Raw genomic sequence first — 22,718 nt, 5'->3', positions numbered from 1 at the left:
TGTTATGGTAGGGATAGATAATAAGGGAATGTAAAATAAACAGATATCTAAACAATTGTACAACATCCATGCAATGCAATTGTATTTTTAAAACTTTGAATTTTACCATAATGTTGCAATTTATTCTCAACTACCACTAATACACATGATATTGTCAAACTTGGCCATACATAATTTCCCCCCAAATTTCAATAAATCAAACTATGTGCGCTACAACAGAAATAGAGTGCATTGTAGTGCAACAATAGGCCTAAGTTAGGTCATAATATGAAATAAAGTGTAAATGTTTAATGAGACACCTGTGATTCCTTTTTTTTTTTTTTTTTGCACAGTGGCAAATTCAAATTGGTACATTTCTGTTAAGAATGTAATTTCCAGTTTAATTATTTTGATTCTACTTTTTGTTTCTTATTATTTAATTTCATTCATTTTTTCCCTTATTTTATTATCCCGGAATGGTCACAGAACACCTTGAAAATGCATACAGAGCCCTTAGGGCCCCATGGAGCACAGGTTGGGAACCACTGCTTTAGAGTCACCATAAATCAGAAATGACTTGAGGCACACAAGGAGTAGAAATAAAAAAGACTTCCTTTTTATTGCAATTACTTCTTATTGTAGGAGTAATGTTAATTATTGAAATCACTGTTTGACTGTATTTACTTAAATGTGAAGCAATTCTGTCTGATACAGTTAGCTAGTGAATTATGTGGGAAATCTTCACAAATGTAGATCATTATGGTTTCAAGACTCCATGGAAAATTAGAAGTGTGGGGTTTAATAATGGTTCTCTTTAATTATAACCTACAGCATTATGTGAAAACAAATTCAATAACTTTTAGAAACGGCCAACCCACAAATAGTGGCAAGGCACTTGTGGGATCCCACTTTACCAATGGAAATTCATCCATATGATAATTAACATTATTTCTTTTTTCTTTCTGTCTGTGTATCTTTCTTTGGTAGATTTACCACTGTTGTTGTGTGCTTCAAAATATTATTTGGATTGGGCCAAGTTGATCATAGGGATTTTTGGCAAAATTTTATTAGAGGTTTGCTTATGATTTTCCTTAATGCTGAGGGAGTGTGACTTGAACAGGGTCACCCAGTGAGTTTTCGTGGCTGAACAGGCATTTGGGTCCTGGCTTCCCCTGTCCCTGGTTTCCCCTGTCTCCATGTTGGAAACTTGGCCTAGTATTAACTGTCTTACATCAAAATCCTTCTCTCTTCCCCCTTACTTTTTAAAGAAAAGTGACTCAAATGGATTTGAGAAGAGATTAGAAGGGAGTGCTTGACATTCTGTTAGAATTTTGTAAAACAAACAAACAAACAAAAAACAGTTCTAAACTCTCATCCCAGCAAGAGACAGTCCATTTTAAAGGGATTTGTTTAAGGTAGTAAAGATAAAACTGGTAGTGGTGGAGTTGGGGGTTATGTAGAGAAAGCCCAAGATTCAATCTGAAGGTATCCTGGGACCTCATGATGTTGTGGGCTTTCCTTTCTAGGGGTTCTTTAATTTTATATTCCATTTGTACCATCATGGCCACATCATATGGAATTTTGAGATTTGTGGACCCTAAATGACAAATCTTATGATTCCATTGATGCTTTCAGGAAATAATTCCTGACTGGATACCTCCTGGGACAGCTCTAGATTGACCACTTATCCCAGGGTTTGATGGCACTAGATGGCCACCTTCTTGTTCTCCTCAACTTGACAGCCAGTTGACAGTGTTGGTCTCCTGTTGCCTGGAGTGATGTTGATCAGAGAGCCACAGAAATGTGCAAGGGAAGAGAGGAGGACTCTCCCTCTCTTCTTCCCTCACCCAATTCTTCAATTGCCTTATCAGCCTTGCCAACATCACTCCATGTGACATGAGCCATGAAGAAGACAAAAGGAGGGGGATGTTGAGTTCCACTTTAAGAGAGTAAAGTGGGATTTAAATAAATACAATAATAATACAGTAATAATGCCAACCCATGTCCCTGAGTCAACAAAGCCTGGGGAATAGGGAATGGCCATGTAAACAGTAGCACCCTTTTCCATCTTGGAATTGGCTCAACTGTTTACATGGGCCCAAAGTTACAGTTTGCTCCAGATTCTCAAGGAGAATTCAGAGTAACCCGTGTCTTTGTTTAATGTGTTTCAAGGTTGCATTAAGATGGCCGTGACACATGTTAACTTGGATCATCTCAGTGCATTGTTTAGCCTCCACAGAGCTGATTCACCCACCATTTGGGATAAGTGGTTAGTGCAGATGTGTCCTTGATTGTGGATGGAAAGCTCCATATTTGTTGTGGGTACTGCAACAAAATGACAACATTTTTGAATTCAAAATGCACTACAACTAACCAATCTCTTGATTCCAGTCCAGAATAATCCTGGTGTTCTTGCAATTACTTTCATCATCACCAGGACAAAGGAAAAAGATAGGAGGAGCAAAAAAAGGGCAGAGAAATAGACCAAAATTGTGCCATTAAAAAAGTCCCTGCCATCTGACTGGTTTAACTGAGGGAAGCAACAAATGTCAGTTCCTCTTCCACAGATTCCTAACAACTACCAATTTCCATATATTTGCTTTGTTAAGAGTAGTAACTACTAGACAGACCCATACATGAACTCATTTTTCTGCTCTCCTTCCATGAAAAAAGAAGAGGATTTCAACCATGACACTGGTTAATGGAAATACATTCAGCTCTTTACATTTCTCTTGTCAAAATGAATATGCACAGTTAGGTTAAGTACCCTTGTGTGTGTTGTATAATCAAATGATTGCAGGTTAGAAATTCACTGTGGAGGTATAACAATGATAAATATTAGTACAAGCTGGCTAGCTGGTTGGATTAAATCATCACATACTTTAAGCACATTACATGGAAGTAATTCAAATGAACTTAGGCTATTAATACAGAACATTATCTCTCGTTTGCTTGCAGTATTTCTTCAAGGAAGCTTTTCTCCTGTTTGCCGTCAGGCATTTCCTTGGGAACTTATCAGAGAGAAGTCACTTTTACCCATTGTTTGCAATTGTATGCAGGCAAAAATGCCCTGAGACTTGAAGAGACATTTGTATGTCAGTAGACATTGGCTTTTCCTTTTGAGTACAGAATATTTTGGATTATTTCATGGGTAAAGGTGAGGATAGCTCCAAACGTAACAGAGCTGTGGGAAATGAAAATGCAATTGAAAAGTCTGAGATGGAGATATTGTTCGTCTTGATACAATGACCCAGTAGCTCTTAGTCTAAAGGCCATTGTTAAAGACAAAATAATAGCAAGATATGAAAAAGTGCATTTTGTTATAAAGACATTTTTAGCTTGTAAAGTAGCAGTGTGACATACTTTTTTGCTTATATATTGGGAGAGGGATCATGCAGTCTGAAAATAATCACAAATATTATAGCTCCTTTGAACCACATAAACGTTATTTAAAATATTTCTTCTTTTCTTTAGCTGAATGTGGTGCAAGCGTGTCTGGAAATGAAGGAACACTGCTGTCACCAAATTTTCCATCTAATTATGACAACAACCATGAATGCATCTATAAAATTGAAATTGAACCTGGGAAAGGCATCCACCTGAGAGCTAGAACATTTCAGCTTTATGAAGGAGATACTGTTAAGGTAAATGTGAACATGCACCCACACGCCAACCAATAGGTTTTCCTAATGGTTCTTATGAATTGGAAACAACTGAAGGCACACAACAACAGCAAGGGATAGATAGGAGGAAATAGATATATCTAAAGCAAAGTACTTCCTTTTTGTATACATAACCAATCTTCCTTGCTCTGATTGAGAACAGGGACTTTGTGCATCATACTGCTTTGAAGCTCACTGAGTGACCTTGGATGTGTCACTATAACTCAGCAATCCACTTTGCAGGGTTTTTGTGGGAACAAGAAACAGGGAAATAGGATGGTGCATGAAGGAAAAGTAGGATTTGAATGCAATTAATACTCCATACTGTTGTTTTGACTAGGATCTAATTTATAATGTGCAAGAATGAGGGCTTTCAGGCGAGTACTTGCAGGCGAGCGCTGAGTGCCAAGTGCCTAGTAAAAGCTGCTCTGTGCTCCACTTGGCACTCAGTTCTCAGCTGCAAGTCCTGGAGTCACTGAGGTTTGGGCCTTCAGGCCACACCCTCTCTCTCTTAAAGAGAGCCTCTTTCCAAGTTACTCTATGCTGAAAAGTACGGGGGGGGGGGGCTTGCTACCATTTTAAAAAGATAATGGAGCCTTAAGAACAGCCAAAGGTTGCCAAAACAGCATAAATGAGCTACAGACTTATTTTTCCTATTGGGATTCAGAGACAGGGGTTTATCCCACCAAACCTAACAACTCAAATGAATGCTGGAGAGAGCCTGAGGATCAGTGAAATGGTGAGACACCCTAGCCCTAAAGCTGAGGGGAAGGGGAGTGTGGGAAGCTCTCCATGTTGGCCAATGGTACAAAATGTTCTTTCATTTGGACGAAAAAAGGAGACAGCTAATTTGGAAAAAATCAGATCCATTTCCAGAAGCAGCGCGCTCAAAAATAAAAACGAGGTAATATGAATGAAACAAACAGAAATTGATAGCAATTCTATACAAAAGCACAAGACTACTGAAAAGATATATGGCAGGGAGAGGGTTTATTGGGGGTGGGGGTGGAAATGAGCTAAGAGGTAATGTGATCGAGGTGTAAAACATTTGAGGATAAAATACTGGGCAACTCACTGTTAAATCTGGAGAAATAAAAATCAAAAGATGAGAAGTTAAAGCTGTACACATTCAAATTTAAAAGTAACTGACTTGAGGTTAAACTGCGAAGACCTTTACTTTAGAAGATGTAGTTATAGTGAGCCATTCTAAGTCAAGGAAGTATTCTGATGGAGACAGAATTGTCAATTCTTGGCAATATATTTATTTTTGTATACCACGTTTTCATCACAGCTGGCTGAAGATCAGTTTGTTCATATGTGCATTTCCCTCTCGTTTGAACCATAGCAGCCACTGATAGCATCTGGGTCCTAGATGTTTTCTAGGATCAGAGAGTATATCATGGCTATGCATTCATGGTCTGGATTGACAGCAAAGGTCAATGGTTTCATTAAGTTTTCTTAGTCTTGTCAGTTGATAATTCATTCCCACGGTTCTCTTTCTAGATGGCTGTGGCAGAAGGAACTGCAGATAGATATATGTGATGTATTGTATCTATTATATTTTTATTTTACCTGCAATGCCTGTCTGTTTTTATTCTCTTGTGGCTGTTTTGGAATTTTATGTATCTAAGATTTAATTGTGATTGCTGCTTTGAGGGGTGGGATGGAGGGTTTTTTCCAGACAAGCAGATTATATTTTATTGATTTTATTTAAATAAAAGTACACATTGTCCAGAGTTTAATAATACCAGTAAATATTAAATATCACATTGTGAATGTTCCAGCTATTGAGAACAAACTGGTTCATCTCAGAAAAGGGGTTAGTGAAGGGAGAGCCGATAGATAGATAAGATAAACAATACTGCTTTTAATGATTTACTATCACTGTCTCAAATGGTTAAGAATGTAGGAAAGGAACTGGCCTAAATATTTGCACTGGTCAGTACAAATATCTAGGACAAGTTCTGGCCTAGTATTCAGGCCAAAACCTAGCTCAGTGCAAGTATTTAGGCCAAGATCTGGTCCAGTTGAAATGTTTTTTATTATTATTATTTCTATTTATGCCATGCTTTTTCTCTCTAAAAACTGACTCAAAAATGACTCAACGAATGATTTGTATTTGTGGAGCATCAGAGGTGGAGGATATCGCACATGTACTGTTCGGCTGTGAGTTGTATAAGAAAGAGAGAGACCAATGCCTCGGGCCATACATTATTCACAAAACACTCAAAGATCATCTACCCACAGAACCCCCCGAAAATGTTGAGGAACATTGGAACAAACTGAAGACCTCCATCATCACAGCCTTCGAGGAGACCATTAGATACCAAACTAAGAAACATCAAGACTGGTTTGATGATAACGACAAAGAGATCCAACAGCTAATTGATAACAAAAGGAAAGCCTTCCAAACATGGCAGAGAGACACCAACTGTGCTGCCAAGAAAAAGATCTATGCCAGTGCAAAAGCTGAGGTCCAAAGAAGGACCAGAGAACTCAAGAACATCTGGTGGACAAAGAAGGCTGAAGAAATCCAACACCTTGCAGATACCCATGATGCTAAGGGATTTTTCAAAGCCACAAAGATCATTTACAGACCAAGAAACTATGGCATAAAGCCCCTACGCTCATCAGATAGAACCAAAATTCTGAAGGACAAAACATCAATTGTACTACGTTGGAAAGAGCACTACCAGAACCTGCTGAATTGCAGCTCCAATGTGGCTGAAGAGACCCTCTCACAAATCCCGCAACAACAAACCAGGGATGAGCTTGCAGCACTGCCTAGTTTGGAAGAAGTTAGCAATGCCATCAGCCAACAAGAAAACAACAAAACCAGCGGACATGATGGGATCCCTGCTGAAATCTTCAAAGCGGGTGGACCTGAGCTGATACAACAACTCCACCAGCTCATTGAAAAGGTGTGGGTGACCGAGAAAATCCCAGCAGACTTCAAGGATGCCACCATCATCACCCTTTTCAAGAAAGGGGACAGAACAGACTGCGGGAACTATCGAGGTATCTCCCTTCTAACCTCTGCTGGGAAAATCCTCACAAGAATCCTTGCAAACTGCCTTCTCCCTGTCTCAGAAGACACCCTCCCAGAATCCCAGAATGGCTTCCGTCCCTCCAGAGGAACAGTGGACATGATCTTCACTGTTCAACAGCTCCAAGAAAAATGCAGGGAACAAAATCAACCTCTGTACATGGCATTCATTGACCTTGCAAAGGCATTCGACACAGTGAATCACAGTGCTCTCTGGACCATCCTCCAAAAAATTGGGTGCCCTGACAAATTTGTGAACATCCTGCGGCTCCTCCATGATGAAATGATGGCAAGAGTCTTGGACAGCAATGGCTCCCAAAGTGACCCTTTTAAGGTGGAATCAGGTGTCAAGCAGGGATGTGTTATTGCCCCTACCTTATTTTCCATCTTCATCACTATGATACTTCACCTTGTTGATGGGAAGCTTCCCACCAGTGTGGAAATCATCTATCGGACAGCTATCGGACAGCAAGCTATTTAACCTCAGCAGACCGAGAGCCAAAGCCAAGGTCACCACAACATCTGTTATAGAACTCCAATGTGCCGACGACAACATAGTCTGTGCGCACTCAGAAGAAGACCTACAAGCCACTCTAAACACCTTCTCAGAAGCATACGAGAAGTTCGGCCTCTCACTGAACATCGAGAAAACCAAAGTGCTCTTCCAACAGGCACCAGCTAATCCCTCTGCAATGCCAGGAATACAGCTTAATGGTGTAACATTAGAAAATGTTGACCATTTCCGCTACCTTGGCAGCCACCTTTCCACAAAAGTCAACATCGACACTGAATTACAACACCGCCTGAGCTCTGTGAGTGCAGGATTTTCAGAATGAAGCAGAGAGTGTTTGATGACCGAGACATCTGTAGAGATACCAAGGTGCTTGTTTATAAAGCCATTGTCCTCCCAACCCTGCTGTATGCCTGCGAAACATGGACGGTCTACAGACATCATACCCAACTCCTGGAGCGTTTCCATCAGCGTTGCCTCAGAAAAATCCTGCAAATCTCTTGGGAAGACAGGCGGACAAATGTCAGCGTGCTGGAAGAAGCAAAGACCACCAGCATTGAAGCAATGCTCCTATGCCATCAACTCCGCTGGACTGGCTATGTTGTCCGAATGCCCGTTCACCATCTCCCAAAGCAGTTGCTCTACTCCGAACTCAAGAACAGGAAACGTAATGTTGGTGGGCAGGAAAAGAGATTTAAATATGGGCTTAAGGCCAACCTTAAAAACTGTGGCATAGACATTGAGAACTGGGAAGTCCTGGCCCTTGAACGCTCTAATTGGAGGTCAGCTGTGACCAGCAGTGCTGCGGAGTTCGAAGAGGCATGAATGGAGGGCTTAAGGGAGAAACGTGCCAAGAGGAAGGAGCATCAAGCCAACCCTGACCGGGACTGCCTTCCACCTGGAAACTGATGTCCTCATTGCAGGAGAACATACAGATCAAGAATAGGTCTCTTCAGCCATCTACGGACACACCCCTAAGATGGAAGACAATTGTCCTCAAACTACGAAGGATTGCCTAAGTAAGTAAGTAAGTAAGTAAGTTGTATAAGAAAGAGAGAGACCAATGCTCGGGCCATACATTATTCACAAAACACACTGGGACCCACATATTAAAATTTCATTTTTGTTGGCCGGCCAGAATCCTAAAATAACACACAAAACAGCCCTTTTCCTATTCAAAGCAACACACCTGAGAATTGCATATTTGGGGTAAATCAATTGGGGTAAACTGTGGAGGTGATGCAGATATTTGACCTGAACGGGATCTTATTAACAGCTTGCTTATTTTAACTTCTTTTGTAGCGCGGTTTGTATGTTGTATGTATGTCTATATGTTAAATGTTTTGATATGGCCGATGGGCTAATCAATAAAACATGATTTGACTCAAAAAGGCCTAAAAAGAGATGTGGTTTAGGTGAAGATCTAATCCATTAGAAATGTTTAGGTCAATATCTGGCCAATGAAAAAAATTAGGCCAAGATCTAGCCTAGTGCAAGTATTTACGCTAAGGTCTACCTTAGTGCAAATGGTTAGGTGATCTGACCTAGTGTAAATATTTATGTTGCCAGAGATCCTTGGAATTTGGTAGCCAGCAAAAATAATCCAGAGCAACAGAGGGGGCTTATCAGAAACAAGAGCCAGGTTTTCAGGAGAAATGAAGTAGCTGGTGTTTTGGGAAATGTGTATATTATTGAAATATGCAGGTCAATGTGAACTTGATTCTTTTATTCTGGATCTCTTTTGTTCCAAGAGCCATTTTAAAATGAAAGAGAATTCCTGTGTGGCTTCAGCTATTATAGAAGCATGTCAAATATCAACCATATTAAAAGTGGATTCAAGCTTCCCAGTGCAATATTGTGGACTAAAGATAAACCTGTGCACTCTTTGCTTGGAAACAGATGCTCTGAAGTGGTATCAAATGGGTGTATTTCTTTTTATTAAAAATTATTTGAAGACAAAAACCACCTCGGGCTTGGAATCCGAAATAAAAATTGACACACTAGTTTTGTGGCTTCTGTTCTTGCTTTTCAATGCATTTAGTCAAAAGGGAACACATGGTAGAGGTTATTTTTGCCCCCCATCAGTGTTTTCAGAAGAGACACCTTGACTGAAATGTTACAAACCTTTTCAGCCTTTATTAAGTGGATTATAGAGGGAAAGAGAGGCTGTAGCGATATAATGCCTAGCAACTGAGTCGTGAAAAAATAGTAACTTTTTTCATGCCAGATAAGCTTCACATTTTTTTTTAAAAAACAGTGGCAAAAATAATGTATCTCATGTGTGTATAAATAAAATTGTCTTTCATATGAGTTGCAAGGCCATTATATTCCAGACATTATTTTTTAATCTTTCAGTTGGAAGTGTGGACAGTTTGGAAATTAACTGTCCCAAGAAAAGAAGTATTTTTAGTCTTCTGCATTGGAGTTATTTTACTTAGTGTATTGTGTTTCATTTTAATGTAAAAAAATATATTTTGTCAACAGGTATATGATGGAAAAGACAGTTCATCACGTCTTTTGGGGACTTTCTCAAAAAATGAATTGATCGGGCTCATTCTCAACAGCACATCTAATCACTTATGGATAGAATTTAATACCAATGGATCAGACACAGACCAAGGATTTCAGCTCACGTATACAAGTAAGTAGCCCTCATGATGATAGATGCACATGTGTAAAAATACCAAAAAAGTAAAGCAAATATGCTACTTACCGAGCATGATTTAACGCACAATCCTAAGGATTAGTTCTTACTACCTACTGTGTTTATGAGATTGAATTTTAATTCCTATCACTGCTGGAAAGGAGGGAGTGCTTAAAAGTAGTATTTTCTCCTTCAGGATATTTTGTGAGCACAACTGTAGGGATAAGTAAAGAAGATGCTGTAATAAATAATGGAAGAAGGTTGAGTAAATCAGTAGCTTCTCACAACTAAATCTCACACAATTGGATATTGAGGTGATTATCATTGTCATTATTTGCTGGAACAAACATCCACTGCATTAATAGAACTTACTACTCCTATAAGTTGCTGGTAAAATTCAAAACAGTATACAAATCAAGAGCTAAAAGGAAAGCAGTGTTTCTCTTATTTTGAGAGACATTAGGCTTAGGTATTATGAGAAAAACTATACAAAGCACTGAGCTTGCCACCCCCACCCTTTAAAAGGATTACTGTCATTTCCAAGTCCAAAATTACTATTTCTTTTAATCCTGCTCTTCCTCCAAATGGCTCAGTAATGAATTTGAGGTATTCTTATAACATCCCTGCGAGGGAGGTTAGCCTGTGAAACAGTGACTGATCTAAGCTTTGTTCTTGAAAAGCTTTATGGTTGAGCGGAAGTTATTACTTTTCTCAGCATTGAAAAACCCACCTTTAATAAGAAATAATCAAGGAAACATGTTAGAAATAAAAAAAAACACAATGATAATACTTTGGGCTTTAATCCAAAGTAATCACCAATCTAATGGCAAAACTCTAAAAGGTAAATGCATTTTGTGCAGCAGCTGCTGCCTCCTGTTTCTAACTTCCGAAATGCTAGAGGGAGAAACAGTTCTTTTTTCCTACACTGTTCTTCCAGAAAAAGGTTCCCCGAAATTGTTTGCACTAATGTGGAAGTGATAACTGTACCCCTACAAAGCCAATTGTGATTTACTGCCAGGGATGAATTTTCTTCAGGAAAGGCAGAGCATTTCCCATCCAGATCAATAACCCATTTTTACAATGTTAATATGATGAAAATGAAATCCTATAATTATATTAGAGGGTATATCTTTCATATTTCACAATGCTGACTGGTAACATTTCATTGGAAGCCAGTGACTTGCATGAAGCTCACCAGGGCTCCTGAACTCCTTTTATAGCACCTCCTTTATCCCTCCCCCCTTCTCTGGTAAGTTACAAAAGATAAACAGATACAACTAACAGTTCACAATCATATAATTAGACTATTAAATATCAATGGTATTAAAAGATTTGCAGTTAAAATTATTATTAATAATAATAATAATAATAACAACAACAATAATACCTACTTTATTTTTATACCCCACCTCCATCTCCCCAAAGGGACTCGGGGCGGCTTACACAGGGCCATGCCCAGGTGGTTACAAACATTGTAATAAAACACATCAATATAAAAACAGATCATTAAAACATAATAAAATCACATTAAAAATAAAACATGGTTTGATAAAACTCTTGAGGAAGTTCATAAAAATGAACTGGGCCTGAAAAAGTACATACAGTGAGGAACGTGATCTAGAGAAAGAAGTAAGTAACCAGAAACTATTATCATTGGTAAGGGGCTTGGGATGAGGTAAACATAGGAAATATTTCCAACTGAAGGAGTAGAATAAAATGCAACAGATATGTTATTGATCACCAAGATGAGCCCTAGCATGAAGGCGAGGATCATTCACCAAAGGCCTGTTGGAAGAGCCAAGTTTTTAGGCTCTTCCTAAAAGTTAGAAGGGTAGGGGTTTGTCTAATCTCCCTAGGGAGAGAGTTCCAGAGCCAGAGGGCCACCATGGAGGAGGCCCTCTCATCCCCACCAACCGTGATTGTGAAGGTGGTGGGAGTGAGAGGAGGGCCTCCCCAGATGATTGAAGAGGCCATGCAGGTTTGTAGGGGGAAATGCGGTCATGAAGGTAAGTGGGTCTGAACCGTTTAGGGCTTTGTAGGTTTTAACCTGCACCTTGAATTGAGCTCGGAAAATGAACAGCAGCCAATGGAGCTCCTTGAATGGGGAGTAGACCACTCCCTGTAATTTGGTCCAGTTAATAATCTGGCTGCCGAGTGCTGGACCAGCTGTAGTTTCCGGGCCATCTTCAAGGGTAGTCCCACATAGAGAGCGTTGCAATAATCCAATCTAGAGGTAACCAAGGCATGGACAACCATGGCCAGATCCGACTTCTGAGGTATGGTCGCAGCTGGTGCATGAGTTTTAGTTGTTCAAAGGCTCTCCCAGCCACCACCGACACCTGAGCATAAAGTATCCAGGAGGACCCCCAAGCTGCGGACCTGTGTCTTCAGGAGGAGTGCGACCCCATCGACCACAGGTTGACACCTATTAGATGTTCGACTGACCTGGAGGACCTCTGTCTTGTTGGGATTGAGCTTCAGCTTGTTCGACCTCATCCAGACTAACACAGTGGCCAGACACTAGTCCAGTATTCAAGGGGCTTCCTTGGATTTCGGTGGAAAAGAGTAGTAGAGTTGGGTGTCATCTGCATAGAGATGGCACCGAACTCCAAAACTCTGGATGATCTCGCCCAGCGGTTTCATGTAGATGTTAAAGAGCATGGGGGACAGAATAGAGCCTTGAGGGATCCCACAGATCAATGGCCAGGGGTCTGAGCTTCACCTACTGGGAACGGCCCCCCAGAAAAGACTGGAGACACAGCAAAGCCGTGACCCCAAGGCCAATTCCAGAGAGCTGTCCCAGAAGGATACCATGATCAATGGTATCAAAAGCCGCTGAGTTGTCCAAGAGAAGCAGCAGGGTCACACTCCTCCTGTCCAGTTCTCTGCGGAGGTCACCCACCAAGGCCACCAAAGCCGTCTCGGTATTGTACCCAGGTCTGAAGCCAGACTGCGATTGGTCCAGAAAATCAGTGTCATCCAAGAATCCCTGGAGTTGAGAGGCAACCACCCACTCCAAAACCTTGCCCAAGAAAGGAAGGTTCGAGATTGGTCTGAAGTTACTTAAAATGTTCGAGTCAAGGGAGACCTTCTTCAGTATTGGCCTCACTATAGCTTGTTTAAGGCACAGTGGAAATTTGCCCTGCTCCAATGAGGCATTAATTATCCATGAAAACATATTCAAAGCTAAAAACCACAGTGCTCCCTGACTTGATCTTAAAAACCTTCTTCTTTAAAAGCCTGCCTGAATAAAAACAAAAACTGAGGGATGTGGGCAGATTAGACATTTCTAGGAGCAGGTATTTCAGGCACATTGATTTTAACCTTGCAAAATTACTCCTGGCCAGTGCAGAAATCTGAGCAGAATCCAGAAGGTTCCCATTTGTCTTCATAGCAAATATAATACTATACAGTGCAGGTTGAATTCCTATTCGTTGGCCTGCTGTTCAACTGGACAGGAGCAATATTATCTTCTCTGGGTTAAAGTTTAAATTGTTCATGATCATCCAGGTGCCATTTGGCTGCCTCAGGATAATCCACCCTTTACACCACATTAAATGGCAATGTAGATGGGGCTGAAAAGAGTATAACCTAGTTCGTTGCCATCTGCATAGTGATAGTACTGATTGAATTCTAAAACCTTGGACAACTTTTCATCATTTGATATGTGTGTTAAATAGTACGAGGAAATGTATGTAATAGCTGTTAATGCATGTAAAAAAATTAAAATGAAAAAAGAGCACAGGGAAAGAATAAAGCCATAAGGGACCACACATGTCAAAAATCAGCCTATAAGTCAAGGGGTCAAACAGGACTTCTCCAAGACTATTTTCAGGACTCAGCCTTCCAGGAAAGAATAGTGTCTTTGTAAAAGTGCAGTGCTCATCATAGTAAGGTGACCTAGAATTATACCATGGTTTATGATATTGAAAACTGTTGAGGTGTCCAGCAAAACCATTAGGGGTCCTCACCTCCTGTTTAGTTCTTTGCATAGGTAATTCATCAATGCAATCCAACTGTCTTTGTTCAGTAGCCATGCATGAAAGCAGATATATACAATCCATTTTATCCAGGAATTTCTGAAGCAGGGAGGCTACCATATGCTCTAGTATTTGCCTAGAAATTGAATTTTTGAAATGGGCTGGTAGTTGTTCATTATATTGGTTTCAGGAATGGTCTCATAACATCCTCCTTTAGGCATACTAGAATTTGTCATTTCACCAAGGCATTGACAACTCTTTCTACAGACTTAGCCAGTCCATCTCTTGCTGTTTTATTAGCAAGAAAGGGCAAGGGCCTAACAAAATGGCTCTCACTTCCCCATTAATCCAAGTCATATCATCATATTGTAAAAATGTCTTTCTTTGGGAGCATTAGGGGCATTTTAGAGTAAAATATTTGAGATATAATTCACAGCAGGGTACAGCTGTGGCCTTCTAAAGTTTGAGGAGATGTATGTAGCCCCCATGACATCTAGAAGTTGTTCACTGATATCCTAAACCAAATAATCACTAAAGTTGCTAACACTGGGAAGAATGTGCTTGTACAAAAACTTCTGATGTGCTACTATTCTTACTAATGCCCTACTAGAGTTTTTTCGTCTATTTAAGGAAAGCCTACCTTGACAGTAGCCGATTTCATCAGATTTGTAAAATGGTTTCTCAGTTGGGATATTTGTTTGCCATTAGAGGATGTAATCTTTAGGGTAAAAAGAAATCCAAAAATTGCAAACAATAGTCATTTCTTTATCAGTAATATTAAGACATATGGTGTGATGGTAGTATAGAAACACTGCAATAGACAAGATGATTAGCTCATCTTTCAAGATATACAATTGAACCTCTTGGGGAATTCCAGTGCTTTTTCATAACAGGACTATGTTGTGCATTTTCTATGTACTACTAGCCATTACATCTCATTAAAATGAGGCGCTCATGAGCCCACCAGGCCTACATTTAGCAACTGTATGCCATGGCAACAAGACTAGGACTGTGAGTCTGAAAATTGTTGTTCCTTTAATTCTACACATGGTTGCTTTGGGTCTCAGGGGATACCGCAAGTTACATAATTGGAGAAATTAAACTTTGATTACCATAATTTTGACTGAAAATTTGATCTCTAGCTTTACCCATTCGCTTTTCTTGAAACTGGTCTGTAGTTTAGAAGGGAAACTGGTTTTATATTTTGGAAAAACTGAATGTATGAAACACACTTGTGTAAAGCACTATGTGGTTTGTATGCCAATGAGAATCCAGTGGGTTCATTTTAATTAAGATAGTGTCCCTAATCCTTCATCTTTTTCTAGGAGAACAGCATGCCTCCTAAAATATGGAATTAGAATGTGTTTTACTAGAAAGGTTTACTATTTTGTATTTCACATCTTTAGTATTATGGAGGAGCAAGTGGTTACATTTATTTTCCATGGCCTACAGAAAACAAAATTATTGTTGTGCTCACTACATTTCTACAAAGATCTATCAGTAAAGAAGAAACTGAAAATAGACTAAGTAAAAAAGTATTTGTATTTGTAAATATTTATATAATAAGTATTTGTAAGCCACCCCAACTCTCAAAATTTGTAAGGTCTTCGGTTTGCAAATATAAAAAGATTTATAGACTAATAAAGAAAAAGTCCCATACTTCCACCATTTCTTCTTTGTGTCAAAACAAGTAAGTCCTGTTTTACATCTGATCACTGTGTCATCCCCCCCCCCGATATTTTCCTGATATTTCTCCCCAGTTAACATTTCCCTTTCCGTGGCACCTGTTGTTCCTGTGGAGAGAAGATGCCTGGGGCATCCCCACATTTGGACTTGGCTTTTAAATTCCCAAAGCAGCAGATTTTGCCCTTGCTGTGTCATCTGTTAACATTTTCTGCTATCTGGCTTGCTAGCTATTTTTTTATGAATCTGAATAAAACATTTATCATTTTCATATTTACTTCCATTTGAAAAAGAAAGCCTTCAGAAACAGCAGGTATTCTTCACATTTCAAAAATCTACAACTCCAAAACTCTTCTAAAACAATGCAGTACAGAAAGAGGTTAGATTCTTCTACAACTCCGTTCCTTAAGTAAGATCTGTATACCTTGCAATGGTGGCTTCAATCATGTCCTTCTAGGGAGTCTTTTTCTTCTTCAGCCCATTAAAGGAGCTGAATTGTCCTTGCTTTCTGTGGAGGGATCCAAAATCATTTGACCAGATTTCTTAATAGTGGATGAGTAAAAATGGATATTGAATGGAAGACCGAAGTAAAGAATGTGCTAGTTTAGAGGAAGACATGTGGTGTTTTTTAAAAGGATTCTGAAGAGCATTCCTCAATAGCCTAATCTCCACAAAGAATGGTCAGTTATATACTGCAGATACTTTTGCAATATGGAGATTTGAAATGGCTTTTTATGTGCAACATGAATATTTTATGACAAAATACTGGATATTATTGATTCACATTAAGCCTATAACAGGATTACATACTCAATTATTTCGAAGCAACAGATATTTCCAAGCAAGAGGAGATATTGTTATGTGCCTTACTTATTCATAGAGCAAAATGCCTAAAGATAGCATGCAGTGCAGTAGGATGGTGTGACTGTGACGCTGTTCTTCAACTATCATTTGCTTATTAACTTACATGTTTAAATAGTATATATGTATGCAAGCTGTAAATTGCATAAAACACATTGATTCCATCTTATGCCTAGTTTGCAGGAAGATAGGTAATTTGTCATTCTGTGTGTGGGTTGCAATATTAGCACTAATGAAGCATTACTTGAAATAATAATTCCTGTATTCTCTACAAAACAAGAACTCTTCAGACAATTCATGGAGAGAGAGGGGGGATTCATAGTGCCCAGTGGGAGAAAACTAAGGAAATGGAGAAATAAGCACTAGAGGTGATGGGCAAAAACAAACAAATACTGAACAAAACATCCTAAAAATGGGGGAAAAGAAATAAAATCTGAAAGGAAAGTTTCCACTGAGTAGATGCACCACTTTTAGAGAAGACTAAAGGAAGACCATGGAGGAACAACAAGAACATGAGGAGGAGAAGAAATTTCCGAGGCAAGTGAAGCCACTATCTTACTGATACATAAAGCAAACACCCAAAATTCACAGGTGAACAATCACAATAAAAACACAAAAATTGAAATTCAAAATCTGAAGCAATCCCACAACTTCAGTGTAGTGTGAGTAAAAAGATTAGGTCTGATTCAGATGGGTCCAATGTTTAAAAGAGGATGTAATGTCAGAATCCCCTGTTCATCATTAGTACGGGGAAATGGTGACAGATCATGACTGTGTTGTTGTCATCTCTGCTACTACATTGCTGCAAAGCTTTGCATAAGCTCCTGGCTATTGTGGGTGCCCCATACTAACACCAGCTGAGGTGCCTGTACAGCTAAGAAGTTGGTGGTGGTGGTGGAATCATCCAAACAATGCCCCAGGCTAATCCAGTTTAACATGGACTAAACCTGGGAATTCCCTCTCCAAAGTTCCTGGAATCTTTTGCACCTCATTCAGGCGAACCACATGACATGCAGTTTGATTCCTAGAAGACGCGCTGCTTCCAGTAATTAAACTGGAACAGGGGCAAACAGAATTCTGGAACTTCTAGATGAGACACTCAGCTGAGACTATGTTTTTGATCTGTGCTTCTGGTTTCTCTGAGAAAAAGAATAGTCATTTGATAGAAGGTTCTTGATGTCTTCAGGTTCATGTGAGTCTTCATGCCCGAGCTACCGAGTAAACTTACTATTATGTTTATTCATTCATTATAATTACCACAGATGAGACTTTTAATGTTTAGCTATGAGCCATTTGTATTTTTACAAGATCCACATAGTGAAATAAATAAATTAATATAACATTAGAACTTTAGGCATAGAACTATCACAATGCTGCAAGTACAAATTAGACACAGCCTTTTGCTATCCTTCCATTGTAAAATGAGGATTTATTTTCTTTATTTGGTTATACATATTTGTAACAAAATGTTTGGAAACAAACTTTCATCACAATTATAAGCAATATACTGCAATCCTTCTGAAAAATTATAGTTTAAAATAGATTGACAGATTTTTGCCTTCCAGGTGTTGGAAAAAAAACAGTAGTGTAATCCTTAAATATGCACCATGGTATTATAAAATTCTTTAGTCTTTTACTCATTAAAAATTACTGCCATTGGGTCCAGTAATGTTGAGTCTTCATATAATCTATTTGAAAATGTTAATCCTATACTCTAATTAAGATGCAAAACTTCTAGAGTGAGATCAGAAGCAATGAAATTTTGAGAAGCATATCCATATAAATGGCTTCAAATGTGTTGGTATCATATCTTTAAGATGCACTTTCAATATGCATGTAAGGCAAAACATGCTTTGCAAAACCCTTCCAATCATCTTCCTCCCACACCTTCACTTTTATTTGAAACTGGGGTCTATGTGAAAGAAGTTCAGCTGGTTTGTTGGCCAAGAACCCCAAGAACCAAAGAGTGATCTGTGAATTTCCAATGATAAAGAAGAAGAAAGAACAGCAAGCAGTTTTCACTACAGTCCCCTAAAGCAGTCTTATTCTGCCTTGCTAAATTTCTCTCAGAGTCCTGTTAAAAACCACATAGCAATACAAAGAATACAAATTACTCATGTGTATGAGGTTTTTTCTTGAACCAATCATCTGTAGTAAGCCACAGCAGGGCTCAAGATTTCAGTGTCATGTTCTCCTACTGCCCCAGATTGGTGGACATGGTCTGAGTTAATATTTACCCACCCCACCTTCCTAGCTGTTTTAAAAACGTCAAAGATTCTTCCTCTTATTCCCACTTTCCAGCTTTTTTCTCAGGTTTGCACAGTTGCAAATTAATTTCTGTGACTCATTATTTTTTTATTTTGTAAAGAAACATAATACATTGAAAATGGCGGAACAATATATTGATAGGAAAGTGAGGGAGGTGGAAGGGTACTGAAAATAGGTGAAAAGAGAAAACCGGAGGGGGGGGGGGGGGAGAAAGAAAGAAAGGAAGGAAAGAAAGAAAAGAAAAAAAAGAAAAGAAAGAAAATAATAATAATAATAATAATAATAATAATAATAATAATAATAATAATAATAAATTGGTTGACTTCCCATCTTGACCTCAGAGTTTCCTCTTTCGTTGTTTACATATTGATATTTTCCCTTAGTCTCTTTTCACTTAAACCGTTTTATATTGTAGATAAGTCTAATTTTGAATTTGTAAAGCTTAGTAAATACATTTCAGGTTCTAATTTAGATTTGATTCCTATGATTTCCTGTGTTATTTGATGTATTGTCTTCCAAAATTCTTTTAATTTCTCACAGGTCCACCACTGATGAAAAAATGTCCCAATTTTTTCCCACATTTCCAACATATATTAGATTTCTTTTTATTAAATTTTGATAATTTTTCTGGGGTGTAATACCATCTGTATTGCATCTCGTACCAGTTTTCTTTAATATCCGTTGCAGCTGTATATTTTAGTTTCTCTTTCCAATTTTTTTCCCATTGTTCCAAATTCAAACTATGGCCTATGTCTTTTGCCCATTTTATCATACATTCTTTTATGTATTCCTCTTCTGTTGCCCATTCTAGTAGTTGTTGGTATAACAGTTGCAAATTAATTTCTAACATGTTTTTGGATATTTGCATGGTCACCACCTTTGGTAGTATGTTTCACACTTCCAGCATTTCATTTAAACACCTTTTTATACATTTTTTGAATATTTTTGGTATGAGGTACCAACAAAACAGCATCTTATAACAATTTTCTTTGAGGTTATTAGACAATGAGAACTTTAATCCTCCCTGCCATAGCATTTTCCATTGTTCCAATTGTAAGTTATAGTTTTGAGGAGGTATCCTTATGAAATTCCCCTATGAATTACAGAACCCCCAGAACTGTGTGTGTAGCAGGCCGTCTCCCAAACTCTCTTTCTCAAAAACATGCAGATTCCACCCCAGATTCCTAATTTAAAATAAGTACTGCATGAATAAGGGGTGGTCTTTATTTGATAATAAGAGTATCTTGTCTTCCCTTCAGCTCTGTTAGACTTCCATGTGGTAAGAGAAAGGAAATGTAATTCTGATGCCAGAGAGTTATGCTGTTATGTTCTCTTCAGCCACACTATATAACGCATAACACTCAGTGAATAGTCTGATCAGATTAGAGTTTAAAATAATGTCAGAAACCTTAAAACACCATTTTGCTTACAAATGCTCTAATAGAGTCTAAAGATTTAAACTTAAAATAAAGAAGACATTTTCTCTGAGACACTGCTAAGGTCTGACATACAGAAAGTAGAGTAGGCCAATCTGAGTATAGCTTGACTCATTTCATGTCCCAGCTTTTGGTGGGGGCCCCAGTCCATTTTTTGGGAGCCTCCCAAAATCAAGAAAGCAGATATCTGTTTTCGCTCTGGTGTGCCAAAACATCCATTTTCTAGGATCTCCTTCCTGTCATAGGCAGACATTTAATCTGTTTCTACTCTAGAGGAGAAACACTCAGCTGCAGGCAGGTGCGTGCTTTAAGGAGGCTTTTTACCTGTTTCTCTACTTTAGAGGAGTGGCGTTCAGCTGCAAGCAGAAATATGTGCTTTCTGGGCCTGCATGGTACACACACACACTCCAAGGCAAGGAGGCAACAGGCAAATTCTGTCTTACTTTAAAGGAGGTGCTCAGCTGCAGGCAGGCATGTGTGCTTTCTGGGCCTGCACACCACACACACACTCTCTAAGGAAAGGTGTTTCTTACTGTAGAGGAGGTGCTCAGCTGCAGGCAGGCACACACTTTATGGGCCTGCACACGACACACACACTCTCCAAGGCAAATGGGGCTGCTCACAAAAAGCAGGCAAGGAGCCAGGATCAGCTCCCGCTTGCTTTCATGTTGAGCTGATTTTTGTACAGGGAGGGAGCTTCCTGTTACGTACTCCCGAAATACCAAAGGTACCAAATTAAACTGAAGAAACTGAAGAAATGGATTCCACTCACAACCCTAAATGTCTTATTGTGCCATTCATATTTATATATATTTACTTAATGAGCTCTTTACATGAACTCTGATTTTTCCTGGGTATAACCTTCAGAGGTTCACAACCCAGAAATCTATCTCAGTTATAGGAAGGAGGTTCACCTTAAAGAAAGCCTCTGACCAGGATAACAGAAGTTATAATATTGTCTCATAGGAGCAAGCATGGCATAGTGATTTGGGTTTTGCACTAGGAACCTCTTCACACAGGCATTTTGCCCAGTTTTGTGCATGACAACGATGGGGCCTGCCATGTGCCATCACACGCATGGCAGGCCCTCTCCACATTCCTCCCAAAGTAGAGGGGAAGCTCCAAAGCCGTTTTCTCCTCCACTACAGGGAGGAAAGTGTAGTTTGGATAGGTCTGATGGAGCTATCTGTACTTTTGTCCCCTTTTTGCCATGTGATGGCAGAAAGGGTGGCCGCCCTTTCTGCCATCTGATGAGAGAAAGGAAAGGGTGCCACAGCACCCTCTCCTGCCCCCACCATGTGATGAGGGGAGGAGGGATGGCATGCAGGGAGCCATGATCCACCCTGCACACCTTCCCTTTCACCAGTGTAATGACACGGCCCGAAAGAGCCGTGTGAAGAGGTCCTAGGATTCTGAAGAATCACGTGGCCATTGAAGCCCACTAAGTGACCATGGGAAAGTCACACATTTTAAGCCTTAGTACCAGCTCCTATTTCTGAAAGAATGTGAATCCTTAACCTATCACCACCAGTTGCCAAGAGTATAGATTGAATTGCTGAAATACTGAATAATGCAGGTTTTCTCCTTCAGTGTAACATCCTGCAGTTGGTGAACAATGTCTTACATAGGACACTGATAGGTTGGATCAAGAGCCAGCATGAAGTAGTAATTTGAGTGTCAGTCTAGGGCTCATGAGTTCCAATCTTTGTTCAGGCATGGAAACCCACTGGTTGACATTAAACAATTCACATTTACCCAGCTTCAGAAAAAGGCAGTAAGAGAAATCCTGCCAAGACAATCCTGTGATAATTTTTATTTAGGACCCAATGGCAGTATTTTTTTCAATCAGTAAAAGTCAGAAATGACTTGAAGGCACACACCAGCGACAGTTGTCTTACCTGATTCTATCTATTCTCTGTTCAAGATGAACTTAAAGTATCAAGCCTTTGCTCATTATAGCTTCTCCTGTGTTAAATACAATATTTGAAATACCTTAGCCAAAATCCTTTGTTCTTTTCTTTGTTATGCCTTGTTTTAAATCATACCAAAGTGTGATGAAAGGCACAGAAGAAGAGCTAGTCATATCTGTGAAGAAAACCCTGAACCCCTTATTTCTCATTCTGTCCTTTTATTTCACAAGACATTTTGTTCATCTTATTTTCACATTCCCAAATTAAATGATGTCAACGGCAGCAATAGTTGTCCACATTTTTGTGACTCAGTTTTTGGATGTTAAAATCAATTTTGTCTTACACATCTACTTGAAAGAGATGATCACCGAAGCATATTACTAAGTTTCTGTTCTTTTCTGAAAGGTATCTGCATCATTTTATTTCATCATTATTAATCTTTTTTCCTCCAGTGACAATTATGAAATGGCAAAGACATACAGTTCTGTGGGCAGCCCACTTATATTAAATATTTTAATCATAGTTGTGTAAAGTTATGGTGTTTTTCCAACTAATGGATTTGATAGACAGTTGTATATCCCTCTGACATGCAGTGTATCATGGCCTGCAGATTGGAATGAAATGTCTCCTCTTTGTGCACAGCATTTTTCACAGTGAAAAGTTTCTGATCTTGCTTAATAACACTCAAATGTGACCCACCTTCCAATTCATCACTGGGTTTTCTGAGTGAGGTTGTTG

At 39.1% G+C, this 22,718-nt stretch overlaps 1 protein-coding gene across 4 annotated transcripts in view; it reads left to right on the top strand.

Moving 5' to 3' along the window:
* csmd1 (CUB and Sushi multiple domains 1) overlaps positions 1 to 22,718 on the top strand; it is a 1,478,446-nt gene that overhangs the window by 1,196,929 nt on the left and 258,799 nt on the right. For all 4 annotated transcript variants that reach the window (XM_062969106.1, XM_062969107.1, XM_062969108.1 and 1 more), the window contains 2 exons: positions 3,454 to 3,623; positions 9,683 to 9,839. In XM_062969106.1, coding sequence (XP_062825176.1) covers positions 3,454 to 3,623; positions 9,683 to 9,839 — 327 coding nt within the window. The remainder of the gene's footprint in view (positions 1 to 3,453; positions 3,624 to 9,682; positions 9,840 to 22,718) is intronic.

The sequence above is a fragment of the Anolis carolinensis genome, chromosome 1, assembly GCF_035594765.1.
Source record: "Anolis carolinensis isolate JA03-04 chromosome 1, rAnoCar3.1.pri, whole genome shotgun sequence".
NCBI lineage: Eukaryota > Metazoa > Chordata > Lepidosauria > Squamata > Dactyloidae > Anolis > Anolis carolinensis.
The sequence above is the reverse complement of the archived record's forward strand: the minus strand, read 5'-3'. Positions and strand labels throughout refer to the sequence as shown.